This window comes from Patagioenas fasciata, chromosome 4 (assembly GCF_037038585.1).
Source record: "Patagioenas fasciata isolate bPatFas1 chromosome 4, bPatFas1.hap1, whole genome shotgun sequence".
NCBI classification, from domain to species: Eukaryota; Metazoa; Chordata; class Aves; order Columbiformes; family Columbidae; genus Patagioenas; species Patagioenas fasciata.
In genome coordinates, this window is record NC_092523.1 from 27,595,264 (window position 1) to 27,620,960 (window position 25,697).

General features: G+C 35.3%; 1 protein-coding gene across 2 annotated transcripts in view; it reads right to left on the reverse strand.

Annotated features, from left to right (window-relative positions):
• GABRA2 (gamma-aminobutyric acid type A receptor subunit alpha2) overlaps positions 1 to 25,697 on the reverse strand; it is a 116,836-nt gene that overhangs the window by 8,222 nt on the left and 82,917 nt on the right. For both annotated transcript variants that reach the window (XM_065836948.2, XM_065836949.2), the window contains exons 5-9: positions 17,306 to 17,526; positions 14,872 to 14,954; positions 11,823 to 11,966; positions 10,884 to 11,036; positions 2,842 to 3,044 (exon numbers count right to left, since the gene is read on the reverse strand). In XM_065836948.2, the coding sequence (XP_065693020.1) occupies positions 2,842 to 3,044; positions 10,884 to 11,036; positions 11,823 to 11,966; positions 14,872 to 14,954; positions 17,306 to 17,526 (804 nt within the window). The remainder of the gene's footprint in view (positions 1 to 2,841; positions 3,045 to 10,883; positions 11,037 to 11,822; positions 11,967 to 14,871; positions 14,955 to 17,305; positions 17,527 to 25,697) is intronic.

Genomic DNA, 25,697 nt, shown 5'->3' on the forward strand with positions numbered 1-25,697 from the left:
ATGGACCTAATGGAGCAAGTCCAGCAAAGGACCACAAAGATGATTAAAGGCCTGAAGCATCTGAAATATGGAAGGCTGAGAGAGCTGGGACTGTTCAGCCCAGAGAAGGCTCATGGGGGAATCTGATCAATGTATATAAATATCTGGTGGGAGAAAAGAAAAGAGATCAGACCAGACTCTTCTCAGTGATATCCAATGGAAGAACAAGAAGCAATGGGCACAATATGCAATACATAATATTCCACTTAAACATACAAAAAACCATGTTTTACTGTGAGCATGACTGAGCACTGAAACAGGTTGCTCAGAGAGGCTGTGGAGTTTCCATCCTTGGACATATTAAAAAACTGTCTGGACCTGACCGTGAGCACCGTCTTTAGCTGGCCCTGTTTGGAGTAGAGGGGTTAAACTAGATGATCTCCAGCAATTTTGTGTTTTTACAGGTTTGTGGAATCTTTCAAGTGGCTAAAGTTTAGCCAATGGCAGTCCAATGGGGAGGCTACGTCTATAGATATACACAGGGATGTATAGCTAACGAGTATAGGCTTGAGTTCTTAGACCTATATGTATGTACACAGACCAGCTCTGCAATAAGATTGTAATACTGTAAACTGATTCACTGTTTTGCAGCAATCCTAAACTAAGGAACTTCTAATAATCTACAGGAAAGAATGGAAGGATTTCAGTTTCTCAGGGAGCAAGTCTCTCCATAGACTCATATAAGAAATCATTATCTGTTGTATTGGTTTGGTTTGATTTTCAGTCTAATGGAAGTGGCACAAGTGGGAGAATTCTTGTGACATCTCTCATACCAGTGCATTCAATTTTTTTACTTCCACTGGGAGTCATCTACCCAATTTCCAGTTTTGGTTTTCAGTTAGCTCCAATTCGATATTTATCAGAGCCATCTACAAATCTTGATAAGATCTTCATGGTAAGATGTTGTGCCCCAAATACCTTGTCTCAGGAAATGGTGTCACATAAAAAGAAAATCAGGGATTGGTGGGAATACAGCATTGTTCCTTATTGACTAGAGTATGAAAAAGGTCCGAAGAAACATGTAGCTTGCTCCTGCACCTGCTTTTCTCTGAGACAAATTCCATGTTAACAGCATTTAGATGGGAATTTCCATTTAAGGTGAACACAGATAAATATCATTGAGAAAACATATTTCACTTTATTTGATGAAGAATAATCCTGTCTTTAGCTGCACAGAAGCATTCAGCAAAAATAAGAGCAAATTACCAAATCAAATTATTAGACAAATACTCTAACAGATCTATAATTTCTTCCTTTCACACACAGTATGTTTTTAAAAGCTATCTGTAATACCATTAATGAGACCTGCTTAGTAAGGATGAACCATATTTTTACATCAGAAAAGCTGGCTTCTTGTTAAGTCAGTTTGAAGCAAATAGAGAACTGGACTTTTGAATGGTATATAAAACTTTAAACGGGAAGGCTAAATTTTTCATTCCTACGGGAGGAATACTGCCTAGCTGTTAGATAGCTGCCACTCCTAAGATCATGAAACACCACCGTTATATTAATTCAAAGGAACAGCCAAAGGATCATTGGAGAGTTTTCCATACATTATTACAATGCCAGGGTAAAGTGCCAGTCTGAAAAGCTTCACTCGTGACATGCCGATAAACTTGTAGCAATTTGATATCTACTTCTAGCATGAGGGAACAGATCCTGAAGCTATGGAGAGTTCAGGCCCTTCCAGAATCCACAGGGGATTATGAACAGTGTACTAATTTCCTCTAATTCTCCTCTATCATTAACTGAACATTTTGCTTCTTCATACATTTTGCTTTATATGTGCTAAGAAATCATCAGTTAATTAAACTTTGCTTCACATCTACTGTTATCATCTAGAAAGCAAATCATATTCTATATTGTTTTAAGAAAAAGCACAGAAATGAGAGTATTCTTTGTCAGAAGAAATCCTTTCCCATTGGTAGAATCAGGGACCGGGGAGAGGTCAAAATTCTATAATATACTAAGTCAGTCAAAACAATAAGTCAGCTCTAACATTTGTTCGGGGTTATTAAAATTATAAACAGTAAAGCCTGACACAAACTTAGGCCTATCACCAGTTCATATTGTTCACAAAATAAGAAGTTCTATCAGGTCAAAATTTCTTCATGCTATCACACTTACGCTACTATTAATACCAGAAAATTAAGGCATGACTGTGCTTGTGCACACTCAAAGCATCATACATTACAGGTGCAGAAGTACTCGGAATTTTGTAAAACTGCTATTTAAATTAGTTTAAAAATAATGCCTACATATCATAAAGGATACGTTTCAAAATACTGAAAACATTCAAAATTTCTAGGTTTTGTTATTACTAGTTTTTACATATGTCAGCATTCAGTTGTTTTTCTGATATTTAGTTACTAGGTGCTAGGGAACAGATTAACACCAGGAGAATTAATATACATATATCCTTCTGTAATCATTTTCTTATTTCCAATTCAAATGGATTAAATAATAAAAAGAGTAATCAAACAGTACAATCTGGATTATATTTTCTGAGTAACCAGATAAACAGTTGTATCTGAGGGGGTCAAGAAACAAATCACACAGTTCCAACATAAAAAAACAATCTGCTTGATAACTAAATCTGTATTATTGAAACCAAGTGAGATTAGCTACATCAGGGCACATACACTTTTTTTCAGGAGAGAAAATGCATGTACATTATTTTGATTTAAAGCATCATATATATTTTTTATGTAGCAAATTTTATATAAAATTATTTTATCAACTATCTATTACAGCTGTTTTAGTGCAATTGACTGGAAATACGGCTCTTTCCTTAGGACTTACCTTATCATTCACTACACTTTTTCCATCCCAGGCCCATCCTCGTTTTGTAAAATAGTTTACAGTTGCAAATTCAATTAATGCAGAGAATACAAATGCATAACAAACAGCAATAAACCAATCCATAGCTGTTGCATATGCTACTTTAGGGAGTGAATTTCGAGCACTGATGCTCAGTGTTGTCATTGTCAACACAGTTGTTACTCCTGCAAGGGGACAAAAAAACAGATCATCAGTTTTACTTGGATTTTGAATGTTAATGAAAATGCAAACAAAAAAGTATTATGGCTTGTTTGGGAAACACAATGGAAAATTTGCTTATCTAAGTTGCTGACAAACTGCCAGAATCATATTAAAGGCTGCAAGTAGAGTTTTCTTTGAAATATTTTAGTTTAATTTTGTTGTCTGAACTTCCCTTTTTAAATCAACTTCAGATTTTACTTGTAGCAGATAGATAATATTTTATTTTATTGGTTAGCAATCAGGACAGGTAAGGCACAAAACTGACAATTCCTAATGGAATCATAATATTTTGCAGCATTTCAGTAATAATTATTAACATGTTAATGGTTGGTGGCTTGATTCACTGCAGTGGCTGCAGGTCTGGCACCATCTTTACTGACAGTATCACGCAAAATTACCTTTGTTGTTAGAATAAATGACTTTTTTTTCACCAGTAGCTGTGTCACTATCCATCCAGTGACAGCTGAAGACACAAACAGGGTCAGTTTTCATTCAGGTAATGTGTATTTTTTCTAGAACAGTATATTGATTTCAAATGCCAGATTATAACCATATATTATATGTCAGAAAACAAGACTTGATGATCTGGGAAGATTGTTTTTTCACTGTGGCAGTTATTAAAAGCACTTTACAATACTTTGTACACAATGAAGTCCCAGCAGGAAACCAGGAATTACATTCCAAAAAATCAGAAAAAATTATACATGGGAGGAAGAGAAGAACATTTATTTGAATCAGTTTTAGCAAGCAGAAACCCACAGCCACAAATGCAGCCTCCATTCCTTAAGTAAATCAGTTCTCCCACCTCAGGCTGAATCACACTTAGGCAAACTAAACTATTCCCTTTGTGGCACATCATTAGATATGTCTCCAGAATGAAAGGCAACACAAAGTGATATACTTAGCACAGATCAGCAAACCTACACTCCATTACGACAGGCAAAGGAGATGCCATGGCAGAAATATTAGTAACAGCACATCACAGCTTCAACAGCTACACACTCATGAAATTATTGTAAGAGGATTTCCACCAGAAAGTCAAGTCACTCTCCCTATACCAGATTCTCCAACTGTCAGCAATCTGTCACCTGGGTTCTGCAAGATCAGCCTAACCCAGATTTTCATTTTGCTACAAGAAAAGCATTTTTAACCACTATGTGAGAGAGAAGAGAGGCAGCAATTACACCTACTCAGACCTCTTCAGGCTTGGCAAGTTCCACCTCTCCTGTAAAGAATCTCCATTTCTGAGGGTGCTACAAAGGGTGACAGAGCAAACCTAAGTGCACTGGGCCGCAGTGCTGTTCTCTCTTGATGAGCTTCCAAAGGCCCAGGCAGCAGGGAAGACACGCACAGAAACATCCTGCTGGGTCACACAGTACCCAGACATCTTAACAAACATAATTCTCTAATTGCTATTTTTCAGCCTCCATAAATTAAAGAAGTTGGATTTGGTCTGGAATCAGCCATGACACTGTTGGGATCTACTAGCACATAAAATGAAAAGGAAGCAGCTATCATACTGTATTGTACGAAAATGTGTAGATGATTTATTTTGTAAATAACTTATTCTCTCCTAACACACAACATATGGCTTAATTATTTTCAGCACCTCAGGGAAAAGGCAGTCTATCTTACACTTAAAATTATCACATGCAAATTTTAACACTGGTCCTGAGCTCCAGATAAATCATTTTAATTATAAAGAAGTATCAGTAAAGTGATTGTTTCTCAGAGATAAGGTGACCTTATCCACATGTAAATATATACAGTTGCTAAGGTACTCTTCTATTTAAGTCCTACCTTTTAGAATAAACTAATCTTCTGGAAGCCCCATTGGCTTCTTCAGAAATCTAATTTAGGATCAACTGCTGACCTTTACTAGTCTTAATTAAAACATAATGAATTTCCATCTTGTATCTTGCTACTCATTGACAATTTCTCTAAAAAGTTCAGCAAGCCACACCAATTTGTGACCCAAATGCTAATCAAACAGCACATTGTCAGACAATTGCCAATGCACTTTCATTTATTCCTTCACTCCATAAATTCAGTGATGTCCAAGCTACCACAGTAATTTAACCTGGACTGAGTAGTAAAATTGGACAGAAAATTTAATCCATGATACCTGTCAGTTTAGGAACTGCTAGTATTCTTACACTTGTTATTCTTCTTCAGTCAAAAGACACATTGTAACATTATAGTTAATTTGAAAAATCTGTATTATCAAGTCTTCTTTAGTAAGAATGACTTAATAAAAATAACTGCCTCCTTGTCATTGCTAAATATGAGAGGACTTAAAAATTATTAATGTGCAGGATTATGGTCAACTTGTAGACCAAAACACATTAATTTCACAAAGTCCCACAAAATCCATCTACTGAACAGATAAAAAACATTCCTCATTGCACTATCTGATTTGGAACACTAGTGAACTAAAATTGGTAGAAAAAACAGTGAGTAGATTGTCCCACTACAATGAGGTAGTCAAAATATTAAAGAGAAACAATCTTCTCCCCTAAATCATATACTACTCTGAGCAGCCTAAATAATTTAAAAGGTTATATGTTAAGACCGCATGATAACTCACTATGATGTAGAAAGACCACTGTTTATATTCAGGTCAATAACTATCTTCTATAGCCCAGCACCCAGCAGATGTGGCACGGGATGGGTGCCAGAAAGTCAAGGACAGGTATTGTCTTGTAAGAGACCATGAGAAATCATCAGTTTGTCTTTAAAAATGAGCTAAAAAATAAACCATTGACAGTTCCTTTTGATTGTATTTCCCTTCTCCAGAAAGGACGAAGCATTTTATACTTGACAGTAAATATACCCCAACATCATTACAACTTTTGTTCTCAGCAATGCATGCCTATAAATGCTAAATATCTTCTATCACTACAGGTGTATCCATTCAGACCAATACCGGAGCTGTTTGATTGCCCAGGATTTTTTTTATGGTGCTGCTTTAGAAATGGCATCTGCTCACTGGAGAGATGATATCCATCTTCAGGGCTGTAAATTTAACACTTTTCACTGCACTTATACATGTGGAAAATACCAGCTCTGTTGTATTTTGGATTCTAGGACAGATGGATACTCCTTAAGATGTGTTTAAAGTTAGACAGCCACCTTTGGGCAAACAATTTCTGCTACTCAATGGTATACAGCACTGCCACACAACAGCAGAAAAGGTAAACTGGAAAACTGGAAATTCCTAAATAAAAACATACAGTGGAAATTGGAAAAACTAGCACATAAATATTAAAATTAAAATCTGTCACGATGACTAGCTTATGCCCACATTTGTGTGCAAATGTCAGGCTACTCCTTGACAGAGATAAGTTCTTTGCACCCTAACTTCACCTCTTCTGTATCAACTGCTTTTTCTAATTTGAGCAGATTTTAGTCAACTAAATCATGGCCTGGCCTTCTCATGTTAGAATGTGGACATCTCCTTTGAAAATCAAAGTAAAAGGCCCAAATAATGAGTTACCAAAGGACATTCAGTTACAAAAGAGGTACTTCAGCTTTGCAAATGATTTGTACAAAATGCTTAAAATGTGCTCAATTTCTTACAATGTTATGCCACTCCTCACACAATTTCATCTTTTCACCACAGCACTTTGCAAAGATACACATAATGGTTTAAGAACATATCACAAAAGGATTGATACATTGTTTTTTTTCTTTTAATTAAGAAGCTAATTTCATTGCTCTATTATTTCAGTCTTTCTTTTTTCTTAACAGTATTTGCAAGTGTTGTTAGGTAATGAGATCACTCAACCTGGTCTAAAACCTGAATAGACTTAGAAATACAAATAAAATAGAACAAAGAAAAGACTCTTGTCCCTTTTACAGATACAGATTAATACTTCATTTTATCAGTCCAAGAGTAAACTCTTGGAGTTCTAAACAAAAGCTTAAGAATTCTGGAGATAGTACAATTTTAAACTATTATACTATAACATTTGGCTACACAACATACTGTTTCTTTTTTACTTACACAATGTATATGTATCTTTTGAGAATACAATGCAAAAGGAGTGTACATTGACTCTGCTCAGACACTAGGAGGTAAGTCCGAACAACCATTGGGAGAAAGATTGTAGAAAATAGCTCAAGTCTACCCTTCTTACTAAAAGAACAACGCAAAAGACCTTAAATAGCATGAGAGACCAAGGAGCTAAGTCTAATCTATTTCCAGAAAAACTACCTTCAATAATTTAAACTACATATACATATTATGAAGTTGATGCTCATGTTGCTTCACTGTCCCAATACCAAGCAATGAAATAGAGTTCCCCATCGATCAACAGCTGAACTAATTTCCAAAACTGAACAGCAAATGCTATTTACCCCAACTCCAATAAACATCCCATGTCATTATGCCACTATTCGAACACAAGGTAGTTAAGATTTTTTTCAACAAAATGGGAAAAGGTATTTTGTATATGCAGAATTGTTCAAAAGGAACAGTTCCCATGTATTCAATTCCCATGTAAAAGTAACCAGAGAACAAATCTGAACTTTTCTTAGGTTCCCCTTTCTGTAGTCGCACAATTTAAAAGACTGTCCATTTCAGGTCTAAATGGCTTTTTGCTTCAAACTGTACATTAATTAATACAAGTTCAGAAAAGACAAAACAAGGACAAGCAAAACACAGGGATAGGAATACAGCATAAGAACAAAATTATCACAAAGAACAGAGACCTGACAAAAGAACATAGCTATGTGAATTTAAAACTCAGCATCTTGGACAATGTACTAAAAAATAATACAACTATTATTTTTTGTCCTTCCCTGCTTTGGGTATCAAAGAATCTATATGTAACTACATTTATGTTACCATTCTCATTCCTACTAAATGTAAGTTAAAACACACAGGTAACTGAGCACTAAGAAAACTAATTTCTGATTCATCCGTCAGCTGTATCTAATGCTGCTATTCAAATATATGTGATGCTTCTAAAAGTTATGACCCATTAAAAATGAAGTGAGAATTCAATAAGCTGCACAAGATTTGCTTTGCTAATATTGTTGACACTAAATGCCTAACAATAAACACATTACTAAATAAAATAGATTGTAATCTTTCGCAAAATGAAAGCATTATGAACAAGGCTTATTCCCTTTCATTAAAAATGCAATAAAATGCTTTTCATATTTATCTGTTAAACACATTCAAGATTTATTTAATTAACAATGATAAAACTTTCTTCTTCCAATAATTTAAAGCAAAGTTGAAACGATATAACATTAGGCTATAATTCATTTGGGATAGCTTAGGTCAACAGTATTAAATAGATGCCATAAAGGAAAGGGATTAAAGAGCTCAACTATAAAAGGAGTCTCATTATACCAAGCCCTTAATGTTAACCTAAAACTTGAAACAACATTGCAAGAGAATAGAAAGGGGAAAGTAAAGTAACTACTTTCAAACATGAAACAATAAATTTGAAGTGGTGCTTTGAATAACTGGGAGTTATGTTCCTTTGAAAGGAACAAGTATTTTACCTCTGTACTCCAGTAGTTAGTCCCTTCCAGGTCTTGGTATTTCTCAAGAAGGTACTTCAAATAAATTTCTCAGTGATTCTAAAAAGCACTTTATCAAAACTAATACTTTTTACTTAATCAAATTTTAATATTTATATATTTATTAGGCAATCAAAAGATGGGTATCTAGCAAGTGACTACTTTATATAAAAACCAAAAATTAAGTATGATCAATAAAAAAATAAAGTAAAATCTCCTACATTTTTTATATTCCATGCTGGAAATAGATTTTTTAAAAAATTTAATTTAATTTAATTTAATTTAATTTAATTTAATTTAATTTAATTTAATTTTATTTTATTTTATTTTATTTTATTTTATTTTATTATTTTTATTAGTAAGTTCTCCGTGTGTCACCAGGTGGACTCTACCTGAAAGCACTACCCAAAGCACTCAAGTGTACCTGCCCAGCTCTAACTGTCAAGACTAATTCAGTAGGAGACAGAAAACACTAAGAAGTAATAAATGAACTTTGTTATGGAACTGTGGCTAATTTCACATTTTTGTAACATACGTAGGCAGGAGACAGAGGGTATCAGAAATCCCAGTGACAATTGCTGCCAGTAGGTATGGAGAAAGACTTGGAGACTTGCCTGGGGCTGCATGATTAGAGAGGCTATTGGCAGTTTATGCTGACAATTTCATCTAGAGTGTAAAAAGAATGTTAAGGAATAGATCCTCAGGGGACATCCATTCCAAAGCAGAAGGCTAAGCCTGAGGTACAAAAGCTGCATGCAGGGGCTAGGGCTGCTCCACCAAACAAAGCGTGGACACGTCTAGTCCCCCTGGATTCACAGTGCCAGTCTGAGCTGGCCTGGAGGGGATAGAGCCCTGACTGTACATGAGGTACATGTCTGTGTGGCAGAAACAAAATACTAGCATAGAAATTGCTATCTCCTCAATATATCCATTGTGCTTAGCAAATAGATTTTAGATTTTATGTCACCATGTTGTTTTGTTCTTGTGCCGACTCTACCCAGATCTATGCAGATGTTACTTATTTTTTAAAAAGGGAAAAAAAAAAAAGAGAAAAAAGAAAAAAGAAAAAAAGAAAAAAAGAAGGAGACTTACAGGAAGGGACAAAACACTCAAGAAAAATTATCTTTTTTTGGACAAATGAGTTACTGTGTCCTAAATGTATAGGAGAAGGGTACAGAAAAAGGCAAAGACAGAGATACAGAAGGATTTGACAGTGTACTTGCAAATCTGGCAAACAGGAAGGTGCATTTTGATGAGCAGAAATGGACAAATTCACAGCAGATTTTGAAGGAAAAAAAAATCTGCCTGGTAAGTGCCTTGGAAAACATGGTAGAATTCTGGTCTCACTAAAACCACTGACCCGGTTCACCTGACTTGAGTAAGGGTCATATTCAAACCTGCAATTTTCACTGTTCTTCATGTGGCTTTTTCTCTACCAGGAGAGATAGTAAGTGCTTTGTTGTGTATCATACTTAACATGCATTTGAGTCTGCCCTGTTTTTTTGAAGAAAGCATGGTGTTCGCTGACTAACTGTACAGTTTTATGCAGCATTTCTGTTGGCTGATTCCATACAGACAGTACTTTCTTTTTGCTGTACTAGTCTCTTTTTCTTTAAAAGCAAACAAATTAAAAGAACTTTACATTATGCAAATAAGAAAAACATTGTTGCTTTGCTTTAATAAAGAAGAGAGCAAAATCTTAATGTAAGAAAAACACCATTACTTTGCACTGCTGAAGCTGTTCGTGGCCTTATAGTACACTCCAATTAGAAGGAGTGAGAAAGATTTGCCTGAATGCCCAGAGTAGGCCTTCTTTTAAAGAACTGCAGCTTGCAAAGTTTAACATTCAAGTAATTCAACAAATTCAAATTTAATTGGCTTCATTTACAAATATATTTAAAAATGTGCTTATCTACCAAGTACCAATGTATTTGAATAATATCAAGGTAAAACATTTCCAAAAATAATCTAAATTTATTTTTTAAATAGGAACATTATCATCTTTTTTCCATTCTGTGAAAACTTCTTCCTCTTAGCAGAGTCAAGGATATATGGACAGTTGTCTCATATGTGCTGATTTCCAAACACTTTGTTATTCTCAGGAGCTCTGTAAGCTGCAGCTGAAAGCTGTTCGGACTAGAAATAGCACCACATTATACAAACACAGTAACTTGAATGACAAAAGGCCTTTACCAAGCAGACTTCAGAAATACTTTTTAACAGCTTCAGCTGTTGCAAACAAAGCTAATGCTACTCAGTATACTCACCAAAGACTGTCCTGGCAGGTACAGACTCTCTGTTCAGCCAGAATGATACTTGAGAGAGAATGACAGTCATGATACATGGGAGATAAGTCTGAATGACAAAATAACCAATTTTTCTCTTCAAGTGAAAGTGAGCCGTCATTACTGTATATTCACCTAAGGTGGCACAAAACAACACAAGACCAAAAAAAAAAAAAAGAAAAAAAGAAACAAAAGGTTATGATCTTTGGTACATTTATGAGAACCAAATATGCTAGGGTTAAATTGCACAGACCATATTTTGTAGTAGAAAGCATACTAGAGAACATAAGAAAGTTTTTGAGAACAACTGCATCTTATTCTCACTGAGTTCCAAGAAAGATCAGTGTTTAGGAACTTACAAGAACTGTTTTATGCCCTGACAATATCTTCAGCCCTGCAACCTTCTGCACATAAGCAATTATCTGCATTCGCCCAAAACCACCATAAGAACTTAGTCTATAGTCAGAATCAAGAGGGTCTATCATATGCAGGAACACAGTCTGGAGCCAGATAGAATAATCCAGCATTTATGGATAGGCAAATAATATGATGGAAGAAAAAAATGGTTGAAAACAGCATACTTCACCTTTTAGTAGACCAAAAGTGTCATTTATCATACAAATTAAACAATTATCCAAGTTTTGGTTACAATCATTAGGATTCAAGACTAAGCCCCAGCTAGCATTAAAAAAAAAAACAAACCAGTCTCTGAGGAGATGTTCACTTCTGCTATCACTGGCTACTTTTAAACTTGAAAGAATCAGTAAACTGCCACTGTGTGTTACTTGTACATTAACAAATTCTGCCTAATATCTCACATTTTGCAACACTTTTTTTCAGTAGCCTTCTAACACCACCAGCAACGCCTATGTTATTCATAGCTGAGTGAGTGCCTTTTTCTTCAAAATATCTTCTACTAACCTGTACTTGATTTAACTGTCTCTTTTCCAATTGTTTGGCCTAAAAGATCATACTGATTCAATCTTGAACCATCTGGTGCCACTTGCACTGAATCTGAAGCATTGTAAGTCCAAATGTATGTCACTTCTGAAGTTGTGTATGCATCTGTGGGAAATAAAATATGTTGTCATCAATTTAAATTAAACAGCTTCCATCAAAACACAGAATTAGAAGAGCAACATAGTTATTTTTCAAAAACAACCCAACCCAAAAACCTAAAGTGATCTGGTAAAAAGTATGTTTGGCCATTTAAAACAGCTTTACTGCAGGGAAAATGACTGTTGCAGCATGGGAACATGGCACTCATTTGTTAATTTTATTAACTGCAATTTATTGCTATTAAATTACAAACAACACCTCTTCTACACTGTTAAAATTTGTCAGAGATTAGATACTATATGTATCCTAAAACTCATAGTAAGCCAAGTGAAAAGAACAACAATTTGCAAGATTTAGGGCACATAACATTTCTGAAAATTCATTCCTATATTGTTCTGACTTTCCATTGTCCCCACTCTCCACTTTGGGAGTGTATCACAGGCATTTTATTATTAGCTGATATTCATATCTAAATATGGGAAGCCAGGGTCTGTGACAATGCCCTTAACAAACTTGTAGAAGCTCTGTATTCTGCCTTGCGTACCATCTTAAATTTCACTCCTTATCATGGCCTGCTTTTGTGGGACACACTGACACTAGGTAGGCTGCTCTCTCAGTGCATTCCTGATCAAACATACAATTAGCCTAGGGTCTGTCAAAATAACCTAAATAAAAACAAGTCAACACAGTATTTTAGATAGCATCAATGCCTCTCCAGTAAGAAAAATATTCAGTATGTCCTGCAAGTTTTTCCAGTCTAACACCCTACTAAAGCAATGAAGTATGAAAGGAAAAGGGAAGAAATTTTGTGTTCATTTTGATTGACTGAGACAAGCACATCTTAACTCTTATACCATAACTGTATTGAGGTAAAATAGAAAAGCAACATTTTTGTTGGTCTGCAACCAGTTTCACTTCAGAAATCTCTGGAGGCCCAGAAGGAAGCTTCTTCTTGCAACTATCCATAAATTGCATGACTAACAAGATCTAGCAGGTGGGCAGCATGTAGGGATTTTTAACACTTTCCTTCTACCTTTCCAGCTTGCCACAAGAAGACCTGTGCTTTAATGAAAACCAGCACAACTGTCAATTGCTGATTTATCCCCATCCTCCCCACTGTTGGCTAGACTTTTTGACGAGGATAAAAAAAGGCAACCTATTAAGCTACAGCTTCTTCTATACATTGTTTGGCTTTTCTCTTATGTATAACAAAAAAATGCCTGGGACATTCAGGTCGATGACTGTCCTAGCAATGTAAGATTAGCAGCACATTAAGACCTGTGACATATACATACCACTGGCAGACTTGCCTCAGCTAAACCAAAATCCTCAGGATTCCTGCGTATTCATCATTCAAATTCTACCACAGAATAAAATCTGAAAAATGCACAGTAGTCTAAAAATGAGTTCTATGTAAAGAAATAAAATGAATGTGAAACTGTTCAAAATGAACAGAAATAGCAATCCCCTGGATGTGCCACCAGGGTGGCGCACAAGTGACTACGGGGGAATTAAAGACAGCTCACAGTTGAATTTTCCTGTTTACTAGAAAACCAGAAATGATGGACAGAGAACAATGAACAAATTTGTAAGGAAAAAAAAAAAAAAAAGGAGATAGAGGAAAAAAAAAAGAAACTGTTCGCTCAAAGTCTACTATACCTAGACAGAAGGGTTTCCAATTTAGGAATGGAAATGAATTCATATTATAAAGTAGCCACTTGGCCTATCAGTTTCATCATCGTGTTTTGTTTTCTGTTTTTTTCAGTTGTTTTGAGGCTACATATGAGGCTTTTTCCCCCCAACACCTTATAAATCAAACATACATTGCTGCATACATATATGTAAAAATTATCAGTCAGCAGCTGATTTCAGCTAACATCTCTGATGTTCGTTAACCTGTATTATGTGTTATAAAGATAATATTTAAGGTGAAAAAAAGGCTTGATGATACAAGTATGATTAATTTTAATGGTCTTTTATCTCCATAGTTAAGATTTCCCTCTTCCCTCTAGGGAAGAAATATCATTTGAAAAACAGGGTTGGTTTAACTTGCTCCAAACTCCAAAGAAAGGTGATATGTCAGTGTTACGGAGTGAGTGTGCACAGTGCTCTGATAATGTTCATCTGGTCAATGACGTCTTTAGTGGCAGCATATCACCTGTTTTGTAACCTGTGGTAGCTGGAATTAATATAGAATCAGAAAGAAATTAAAGGAATTAACCAGTTTCCTCAGAAAAACATTCCCTTTCCTGGGCCCAGCAGAGAATGTAGGCTGCAGCCAAAGAAAAAAGGAAAACCTTTTAGCACACAAAATCCAGGAAATATATATAATGTGATCCTAATTCACAAAGAAGAAGAATAAAGGCTGTAATATAGGTAAATTAAGCTATGCTGCTGTTGAAATAATACTAGTGAGATCTAAGTCCACTTATCTAACATGGAGATGCACTGAGTGAAATTTTTTCTCACAAGGAGCCATCTGTTGTTGCCTACATTGACTAGGAATGTAAAAAGAAATATCATTAACAATGCAGAGAAAATAAATGTTTTAATAAATGAGAAAAATATTCTTTAATCTGCCTTTCATTAATATGCCACATACATTTTATACAGGCTACACAAACCCAGGTCTGCATTCATTGGTATGGTTTGTTTGCATGCTGGAATAAAAGTTGATCAATGCAGTGCTGAATTAGGTGCATCATGTTTATTGTTAACTGGAACCAAGAAAGCTTTAAAATACATTTGAAGACTCAAGACTGAATAGAGAAACGTGTGTGAGGTTACAAATTTTTTAGAAGTACCATCTCGTGTTTTAAACCTCTCATGTAACAACCTACTGAAAGAAAGTGATGCCGAGCAATGTTAGATATTCACAAACCAACAGCTATACTTCTGGTTATATACTTACAGCTGCCAAATTTCAGTGGGCATGAGTGAGCATCCATAGGGAAGTCCTCCAAGTGCATTGGACATTCAGCTTGGACTGTAAGCCTAAAAGGCGAAAGACCACTATGCATTTAAGTCAGTTAGCAGGACAAGAAAATCATTTCCACAGAAATGAACAGAGTTCATGCTGATTTAGGAGATGAAACTGAAATGTTATATTAAACTAATTAAAATTTAAATCAGCTCTTGCTTCTTCCCTTTTATGTGTTCCTTTGGAAGGCATTGACTTATCACATCAAAAACTTGAAAGAACTGACCTCGAAAATACGAGGAAAGGCCATTTAAATGAAAATATGAATTATGTAACTGCAGGTTGTTAAGAACAGTCATTTTCCTCTCATAATATTCTGAGGTACATGTGTGGTTATATGGCTCCCAAAGGCTCATTACAAAAGCATATAAAATACGGTTAATTTGCCAAAGGACCATGCTCCATAGCTTTCTGAATTTTTTTTCAGTTTGAATGGAAGATGTAGGAAAAGAAACCATGTATGTTCTTTCAAAAGATTGCTGCTACTCATTCTCCATGTTACTTGTGATTATTATTTTATGTGTAAGTATGACAGTATGTTAACAATGCATTCACTTTTGCTCGTTTTGTGAAAAAATCCCAGCAATATCCCAAGTACAGTGATTAATACAATAAAAAATAATCTAAAACAGTTTGAAGAAAGTTTTTGACAGGCTTTTCTTTCCCATTATTTTAAATTAGATAATAATAATAAAAGCTCAGTTTCTCCTTACTAACCTGTAAGTCTCCTCTGTGTAGAGATATTTTTTCTGGATGTCTTTGTTCCTCTTCATTCAGCCTTAAACATCAACTACATCCTCCTGTACTCTGAGTGGTTCATAGTCATTCTATTCCCCACTATGTTATCCCACCCTTCCACCCCAAAATATTCCATATTTGTATTTCCTCACTCCCCAGGAAAGTTTTTCTGAAGGCAAGGAGCAGAGAAAGAGGAGTCAGCAAACAGCTGAAGGAAAAGGAAAGAACTGCATGAGCCTCTGATGTAAACCACACTATCATTTTAAACAGACACAGATCAAAAATGTCTGTTTAAAATCTAAACAATGAAAATAGTTTACACATTAATCTTACACCCTCAGAAGCAATATGCTTACTAAGGCATGAACTTATGAGGAAGTCGAGAAAATGCTTAGTTAACTCTAGATGACATGACTCATCTTACAGTTTTTAAAAATTCTTTGTAATGGTTTCAAACACCTTACTATTTATAGCACATGATTATAATGCCTTCTATAGGGAACTACAGTCAGTTTATACAGATAGGAGCTCAAATATCGATTTGAGCCCAGGCAAAAATACTATAAATGGGGATCTCTATTTCCAGCAAACTTTTCTGAACCTGTCCAGCAACCACATCATTCAATATCATTAGCAGTCTACCCATCAACATTCAATACTCTAAGGGTTTGGATGCTGTATAGTAAATCAGGCTTAAGGGATGCTGGTATTGCTGCATGGAGAAAAATGCACAGTACATGTTTGCTTTACAGCTCACATTTTATACCTTACTTAGGCTGGGGATTTTAAATCTACATTCATGACAAATTCCATTTATTAAATATTCACAAAGAAAAAGAAATAAACTGAGTCAAGGTCTCCAGATATTTGGATAAATTTTCAAAAAAAATCATACAGGTAACATCATTACAAAAGAAGTAGTCAAAGAAGAAATCAGTCTTATGCTGCTTATGCCTAAGCATATGTGATACTTAGAATTTTTTGTAATTTATTTTCAAAGCAAATTGAATACATTTTACCAGCTAAATGTTTACCTTAGCTGTTAATCATGCACAGGATGCAAAAAGTAAAACTAAGTAAAATGTTGTAATTAGATATAAAGAAACAGTTATTACAGACTAAGGCATATTATCCCTGTAGTTCTTGCTGGAAAGAATTTGAGGCCTTATTAACCCTTTATTCTTCTTTTTGGTTTTTTTTTTTTGATTGCCACTGATTCAAATAATACATTTGCTTAAAGACTCCCATGGTTGGTGTAATGGGTGCAGTAACAGGCAAAAGTCAAATACTATTTTAACTGTTCTAAGATGGAGTTCGTAAACTTTGAGTATTCTTAAAAATTCTTACACGGTGATTCCCATCTGAAGGTATGAAAGCACTTTATGCAGCTGGTCAACATCTTTTAATACTTTATAGAGCTATGAAAACTGTGGATTATATAGGAAAACAGATCTAATTCATAATCAGCTGACAGACTTGTTACAGAACTGGAAACAAAAAATATGTTTTCCTAGATTGCCTTTTTTAGGACAGAAATGAGACAGATCTCCTGGAACCTTATTTAACTGTTATCTGGAAAAATCACATTGAGAAATAGCTTGCCTAGAGAACAGATGAAAAGACTTACCTCATGGTGTACAAGAGAGTCCCATCATCTTGGATTCGTAGAAGTTTGTTTGGCATTGTCATGTTGTGAGCCACTGACTTCTTCCCATTGTGAAAAAATGTATCTGGGGTCCAGATTTTGCTGGCCATTAAGTTGTTCAATCGAAGAATGTTCATTGGGCCCTTAAACTTTAATCTCTCATCCTTCCATCTCTGACGGAAGAAAACATCTATCGTGTATTCCTGTAATGGAATAGAGATATGCTCCTTTTTTTGCCTTTTTTTTTTTTTTTGACACAATGAAACATTAATCTGCTTTTTGAGGGCTAACACAGAAAAGCTCTGCTTGAAAAAAATCACTTGCTAAAATTGTCAGGAGAGAATAACCATTACACTAAATTGTTTAATACTGAGAATAATAAACAGGAAGTCAATTTATTCAGAGTATGACGTTCTTGTTCATGATTGATAGTTGTTCTTTCTATACCAAGCCCTTCTAATATGTAGATTTCTGTACCTGATACACATAGTATATGTGACAAGGGTAATTTCAATAAACACAGACATTTTATACTAAGGAGTAAGAAAAAAAATACACAGAAGGATATTAAATAGTTCCTGCAGTAGATGCAATGGAAGGAGAGTAACCCAGCATTTCAAGAGCACAGAGAAGGGCTGCAACAGGTAGGAAGGAAACAAGGCTACCTTTAAAGGGTACAATATATCCAGGAAGATTGATAATAAGGAAGATTTTTGTAATGGGGAAAGTACGGCTCTATAGTTGTATGGATTTTAGTAACAGAAGTACATAGGCAGGGAACATCAGCTGATGATTAACAGGTGATACACACTGTCTGCTGAACTTTTCTCTGATGCCTAATCTTGGGAAGGAAGTACAGTCTGGAGAAAGGGATGCAAGCAAAACCAGACTGATGACCTAGATCAGATGCCTGTGTCACCAAGTGCTGGGTATACCATCTGCTGGATCTTGTTACTGTACAAAACAAAAAACAACAAAAAAGATACTGATTAAAAATTGATAATGTAAATTCATTAATTAACTTCATATCGGAGCTGTAAATGGATTTAGTGGTTTACTACTGTCAGCACAGCATATAAATTGGAAATGAAGAACTTAAAAACTTCGCTGGAAGCAAAGCCTACCTTGATGCAGTTTCAGTTCTGTTAGACTGGTGCAAAATGGACCAATGATTTTTAAATATTAGCATGTTACAACAGGCTGTACTATGGCAATTCCGCTGCAAATGTTACAGCTTAAGTAAACCATTTTCAGTCTATTATCTTTGAATGGACAGGTCCTGATAAAATTCAACCAATATAAAATATTCAAGTGATTTCAGTGTAAAAGCGATTTCAAGCAACCTATCAGCCCCCATCATTTTTCTGCTGGCTCCCTTGTCTGCTGATTAACAAGGCTTGAGTTTTTTCTCAGTCAGTCATACAGTGGTACAAAGGGCTGCTGAGCAGACAGTGAGAAGCAACAGCCCTTCTCAGCTCCTTCTGACTGTGAGCCAGGAAGATGTGAGGACCTTTTCCAGGTCAGGGCCAGAGGCTAAGATGAGCATGTGGAACAAAGCAAAGAGAATTCTGCTACCTGAAGGAGCATGGCAAGGGCAGGAGAGAAAGCAGTTGCCATTAGGAATTCTGACAGGTGCTTGGGGAGATCTTTTTGGAATGATGTAATGAAATACATATAAACGAACCTGACAAAATCCAAGAGCACAATTTTTAGCTATATCAAGAGGTCTTTCATTACTACAACACAATTTTGTCATTTTTCTAATTAAAATTATAGTTACCCAAACAAATACTAAATTAACACTACAGTGCACTGAAAATTAATTTGTATGTGTTTCTTTAATGCCAGTTACTATTATCTCTAATAATATTTTAGTAAATATATCTGTGAAATACAAAATTATGCACTTCTAAAACATGTATTTATTTGACATTATATCTGATTTTTTACTGTATCTCATGACTGCCAGAGGCACAGCCACATCACAGACAATTTGCCCATTTCTGTATGATAGATCAAATTCAAATGTCCTCTTTTATTTGCTCATTTATATGTTGTTTCACTTGCTAAATATCACGTGACTTAAAATCCCATTTACAAATTCCAAGTTATCTATCAGTTCATTTGTAGACCAGAGAAAGTCACAAAATGCATAAAAACATGGAGGATCAGAAGCAGCAGAAACAGTGTGCTTGAAGCAGGAAGAATACATGAAATCTGTCTAGAAATACCAGGTAATTCAAGGGAAACAACTGCCCTAAAAGCCTCCTTGTGGTTTCTGTCTGAAAGCTTTGCCAATAAATCATTGCTATGTAAGATAAGACTGATGTCTGAGGTATAAAGAAGTGGAAAGAAGAGCCTGAGGGAGTAAGACTTTGAAATCCCACTGAAATTCAACAGAAGTGATAAGTCCTACAGGTGTCTTTGACAAATATCCCTGCAAATAAATTATTAGAATATAAATCTTAAGTTTTTGTCATGTTTCCATCAATGAAGATTTTCAAAGGCCCCACTTCTTCACTGTCTTGCTACATGTATAAAAAGAATTACAAGAGATATAAAATAGAGAGAGAAAAAAAAAAGGCAGACAGGAAATACCACTAAATCAAAACAGTAATATTTCAAAAAAAGCACATCTGATGTATGGCAACTTCTTAGGAAGCAGAATAAGCAGGACAGAATCTGAGCTGCAGCCTTGAAAGATCTCACTGATAAATCTCTGACTGATCCACAGGTAATTCTAATCTCTCTATCCAATCCATCCAGAAATATTCATTCACAGAACAACACACGTAGAAGATGGAAACAGAAGATAATCCAAGGTTTGGTGTGAATAATCATGAACACCTTCTCCTTCCATTTACCACAACAGCACTAAAATCTCAGATGGTTCGTAAATAACTTATTCTGTTCACCTCAGTGCATTTTTCAAAGGAAGTAATGGGATCTCAATTTCGTATGAAGGGGAACCAAGGCACAGAGAGGAAATTAACTTGTCCTGGTCCATTTACAGAGTGATTATGAAACTTAAAATACAATCCATGCCTTTTTACATTCCAGTGCTATATTCACTGGTGCCACGTTCCATCCTTGAGACAAATCTGTTCCACTTATGAACATGAATATCGCTAAAATGATTAGCATACAAAACAAATGAAAAAAACAGGTGACTGTTAAAGTATTTTGAAAGTAATCAATTTTATAATCAATGTGATTTATCAAAACATGCTACATAAAGATTTTTCAACTATTTCCTATTCTATATATATACCACTTTGGGGTAAATGTTGTGTAATGTTTACTTTCCAAGCAAGACTAACATTCTGTCAGAAACACCAATCTGGACTCCAGAAAAAAAGACTCAAGTTAATACCCGATACTCATTTCATAAAATCTGCAGATATTCTGTCATATGAAAAAACCTATGCTGTCTCTGGACATTACAAACCACCCTCCAGTACCTAGTGCAGTATCTCCCAAAATCACACAAGCATACTTCCAGGACTACAAAGGACTCCTGTGATCATTTCTAGACATGCAAATGGTTCCTACTGATTTATTTCTGAAATCACACTTTCACAACTGGATTCTAACACACTACAATTAAACACAATCTTTCAAATATGTATGATACCAGTTTACATTAAATTTTAGGTACAGGTGATGAGATACTTACTACAATGTTAAGAAACACTTGAACCTCTGCCAGTTGAGTGATCAGAAGAATAAAATGGTGAAGGAATTTCATTCTTATTTTAGTGTGCAGTTGTGCATAACCGTATGCACGGTAAAAAATGACACCGGTATCTCTGGGAGAAACTCTAACTGACCTGAGTATAAGCAGTCCCTCCTCCTTTTTGTTTGCTAAGGCTAGATTTTATGGGAAAAGTTCAAACAACAAAAAACGTACTCTTGGCCTCTCAGCTGAGGGTTAGCAGATTGTGGTAGTTTTTCCATCTGGAGTAAAGATGCAAGAGTTCCAAACATCTCAAGAATTGTGAGCATCCATTAGCAAGCAGTATTGTCATGGAGTAGAGTGAACATTTTATTAATCACCCCCTGGAACACAGCACTTTGTTTAGTGAATAGTTCAGGCCAGAGTTCCTCATTCCCTACTTGTAAAGATTTTTCTCAGTCAATCCTGTAAAGAAAGTTTGGCTTTTTATTGACCACTGTCAAAGCCAGTAACTGACACACATGTATAACCATTAAAGCAAATTTTAAATCATGCAAAATATTAAATGTTAAAAAGGCAAATAAAATTAAAATAAGGAAAGGGAAAATGACACATATATCTTTTTATTGATTCCTTAAAGACAGTCAGAAATGCTGTGGTTGGTACACTGATGAAATAAACACATTAGATTCATGTACCTAAATCCCATCTAGCTAATATAGGGGCTTCATATTAACATTTATTTTTACATAAGTATAATTTCTTAATTTTAGTTCTTAAAAACCACATTCTTGGTGCCATATTTACCTTGAGACAATGTGTAATTTAGGTTGAAAACATTAACAGTATTAGTATGCAACCAGTACTATTGAATATTGATGCTTGGTATGCAACTAAGTATCAAAACCACTTCCAAGAAAACCAAGAAGGAGCTTTAGACAGGAAACTCAAAAAATGCAATTATTCAAAGCAAAATAATCTTCTCAGTATATGCATTCTTGCTATAATCCGATATTTGTGGGTTTGATGAGTGCATATTTGTGATGGAACTTCTGCAAATTAATTCACCGAACTTCCTCACTAAGCATTTAGATCTAGCTTTTGAGTGAGTGCTGAAATGAGGTTTACAGTGGGAGGTTCAAATCATTAGTTTGTTGTCTTGGTCATTTCATTCTCTGTGGGATAGATTTACGCATGGTGCAAATAGCAGACACAAAGGCTAACACACAACAACAGTCTCCAAAACCCCATAGTTCTTGAAGTACATTGTTGTATAGCTTGCCTTTACCTAGGCCTGTGTACGAGATTGGACAATGGTTCTACCATCTTAATCTCAATTTCTACTTATCTCTTCCCAAAAAAAAAAAAAAGGTCAAACAATATCAGGACTGAAAGAGTTCAGGATGTCAGGATGCAATTCTCCTCTGCCCAAAACCCCCTCAGAACTCCAGTCAGAAACACTGACTGCTCAGGCTCTGTAAAAGTACTTCACTAGCTGTGTATCTAACATCAAATCTCACTGCACAGATGTATAAACCCAGAGTCCATTTGTTCTTTTCCAAAACTTACCTTCTGATGTGTACAAAGCACAGAACATAGAAGGAAATAGCAGACAGCCAGAATTTCCTTTCAAGTCTTTGGGAAGTGTGGATCTTACACACCAGTGAATAGAATTCTTGAAAATATTCTAAATAAGCTCCATTATGAAGGAGGGTTGTGATTCAAAACTGCACTGTTGATTACTTTTTATCAAAACCCTTAGCAGCCCTGTTAAAAACTTAAACACTATCTCATCACTGCATTTCAAATTAACATGTATTCGTTTTTAAATACGTAAGTAAAATCTGGCAGATATATATGACTTTCAAAACTATTCTAGGGAATTGTAGCATGATTTTCCTCTATTTGAAGAACTCATTTCAAGCTTTTTATTTCTGCTTTGTCTGCCAACTTCAGTCATTTTGTTTAAGAGTTTAACATAAACATGAAGTATTAGAAAAAAATCTGTAAAAAATGTGTTTAACCAGTTTGAATGATAGTGTTTAGGGAAAAGAATGTTATTCCTATTCATACTCATTTATGAAAAGGATCTTCTCTGAACAATTTTCTCTCTTTCTTTCCATGGAGCTGATGTAGAATGAACCCTGAGTCTAAAACAAGCACTGAGGGGGAATAAGAGAGGGATGTGAAAGATACAAATAGGGATTACTTAGACCACAAGATATTATCCACACTGCTGTCACTGAAAACACGAACATTTCTACTTACCCTTTTTTATTCAGACACAGAGAAAGAGCAACCCTGAAACAAAATGGATGCCCAGTGCCAGGGACAAGACTCCAAACAAGAGGAACACTGAGAGCTAACATCAGTGAAGAGCTTGGACACAAACTCTGACAAATCAATCTCCAATACTCATCCACTTGGCAGGATGCTGCACAGGGGAACAAGTCTTTCCAACAGATAAAAAGGACAGAAATTCTGCAAGACATCATGTGAGATATCCTCCTCAAAATTTCAGCCTATGGATTTAACTTACAAAAGCAATTACATGAGCCTATAATAAATGGGAAGAGAGCAAACAATTTATTGATTTTCAGAAACATATCGATGATAAAAAGACAATGTAGATGCTCTCCAACACCCAAGAAAGCCAAGTGTATTAATAATTTCTATTTGTCTTTTACTCTTTAGTCTTCTGTTACTGAGTTAAAACAAGAGCTATGGTAAAATAATTGTGGTGCTGTTTTTTAATCTTTGTTGAAAAAATAATCTTGGTATGTTCTGTTATTCTGTCCTGGCTTAGATATCATGCAGCCCATTTGTAATGTTTCTCTCCAGTTAAGGAACTACAACAAACAATTAGACCCTGAAACAGCTAAAAAATAAGTTTCATAGAAAGATGAAAGATTATTAGGGGCCTAGAGAACCTTTCTTAGGAAGAGAGACTCAGAGAGCTGGGTCTGTTCAGCCTGGAGAAGAGAAACCTGAGAGGGGCTCTCATCAATGTTTATAAATATCTCAAAGGTGGATGTCAAGAGGATGGGACAAGACTCCTTTCAGTGATGCCCAACAATAGGATGAGGGGCAACGGGCATAGACTGCAGCATAGGAGTCTCCATCTGAATATGAGGAGAAACTTCTTTACTTTGAGGGTGCCAGAGCACTGGAACAGGCTGCCCAGAGAGGCTGCGGAGTCTCCTTCTCTGGAGACATTCAAGACCCACCTGGACACATTCCTGTGCAATCTAATCTAGGTGAACCTGCTTTAACAGGTGGGTTGGACTAGATGATCTCCAGAAGTCCCTTTCAACTCCAACCATTCTGCGATTCTGCGATTCTGTGATTCTGTGATTCTGTGAATGAGGAAATTAAAAAAATAGACATAAAAAAAGAAATGTGTTCAGCCACTCTCTCTAAAGAACCTTCTGCAGTTGTAGTGAGAGATGCTGTAACAATCCTTTCAGTCATTTCTGGATTTGACTTTCGGCCTCATTGAAAATTTCTGTTCTGGCTATAATTGAAAAATCCTAAACACTTATTGAAAGTTTTATTGAAAAATGACAAGATGGAAGTGTGTGTAACAATGAACTACCTGGCTATGACCACCTCCACAGAGAAAGGTTCATATTTCTTGACTCTAGAGTGAAAAAATAGAGGTCTATCATCAAGAATCTAGGAAAAATTGTTGTGTACAAACAATAGGGAAAACCAAAGATATAACAACAGTAAACAAAACTCCACAAAGACAGAGGTTGAAAGGTGAAACATAAAACTTTCAGAAAGCTTACTGGTTTAAAATTCAAGCAAAACTGATTCAGGCTTTGCCACCTACTTACTGTGTGTTGTAGGAAAGCAGGAAAGACTGTTCCCAGTGACAATTAGAAAGACTGCTCTGAGGCAAAATTTGGTAAAAACTTGGAAAATCTTTCTTCACAGCAGATCTCATATAAAGGCTCTCAGTGCCTACGTGATCTGTTTTACAGAGAATAACTATTGCTTGAAGAGTAAATATGTTTCTCATTTATTATTTATATTTTTTTATTCTATCAAGGACATCAGCAGTTATGACTATCTCAGAAATTTTAGAAGCTAAAGTGTCAGCAGAGACTGGAAAGAAAGAAAGTCTGAAAAAAGCTGTGACAGTACCTTGCTTGCAGTGCTGAAATCAGAGTTAACAGCATATATATTTATAAAGATATGTCAAACTATCAGACTTCAAATAATTAATTTTGAAAAAAAAAAACAACAGAATAATAATCAGTTTTAATGTTTAAATTATTTTCATTTTGTTATCCTACAAATCATACTCCAACCAAAAATATCATTCACCTCAGAGCTGCCAAATATTAAATATTTTAATTCAATTAGAAATCTCTTAATTAGCCTCTTTAATCATAATTTAGCCTTATAATTCTTTAGAAAATTCATATATGCTTTGTTTTCTGGTTGCTCTGTTCAATTTTGGTTTGTTTGTTTTTCTAAACAATGCAGCTTTTCTTCTCTCAGGCCAATGTCAAAATAAATTTGTATCACTGATCTGGTTGGAAGCCTAAAAGGCATCATAACACTGATCTTAAATATTTCAGAGAAATATCAACTCAAAAAGACAGAACAGTGAAAATAAAATCTGTTTAATCACATGTTTTGGTTTGCCTTCCTTGATTTCCATTAGTTTACAAAATGAAGTTGAAAATT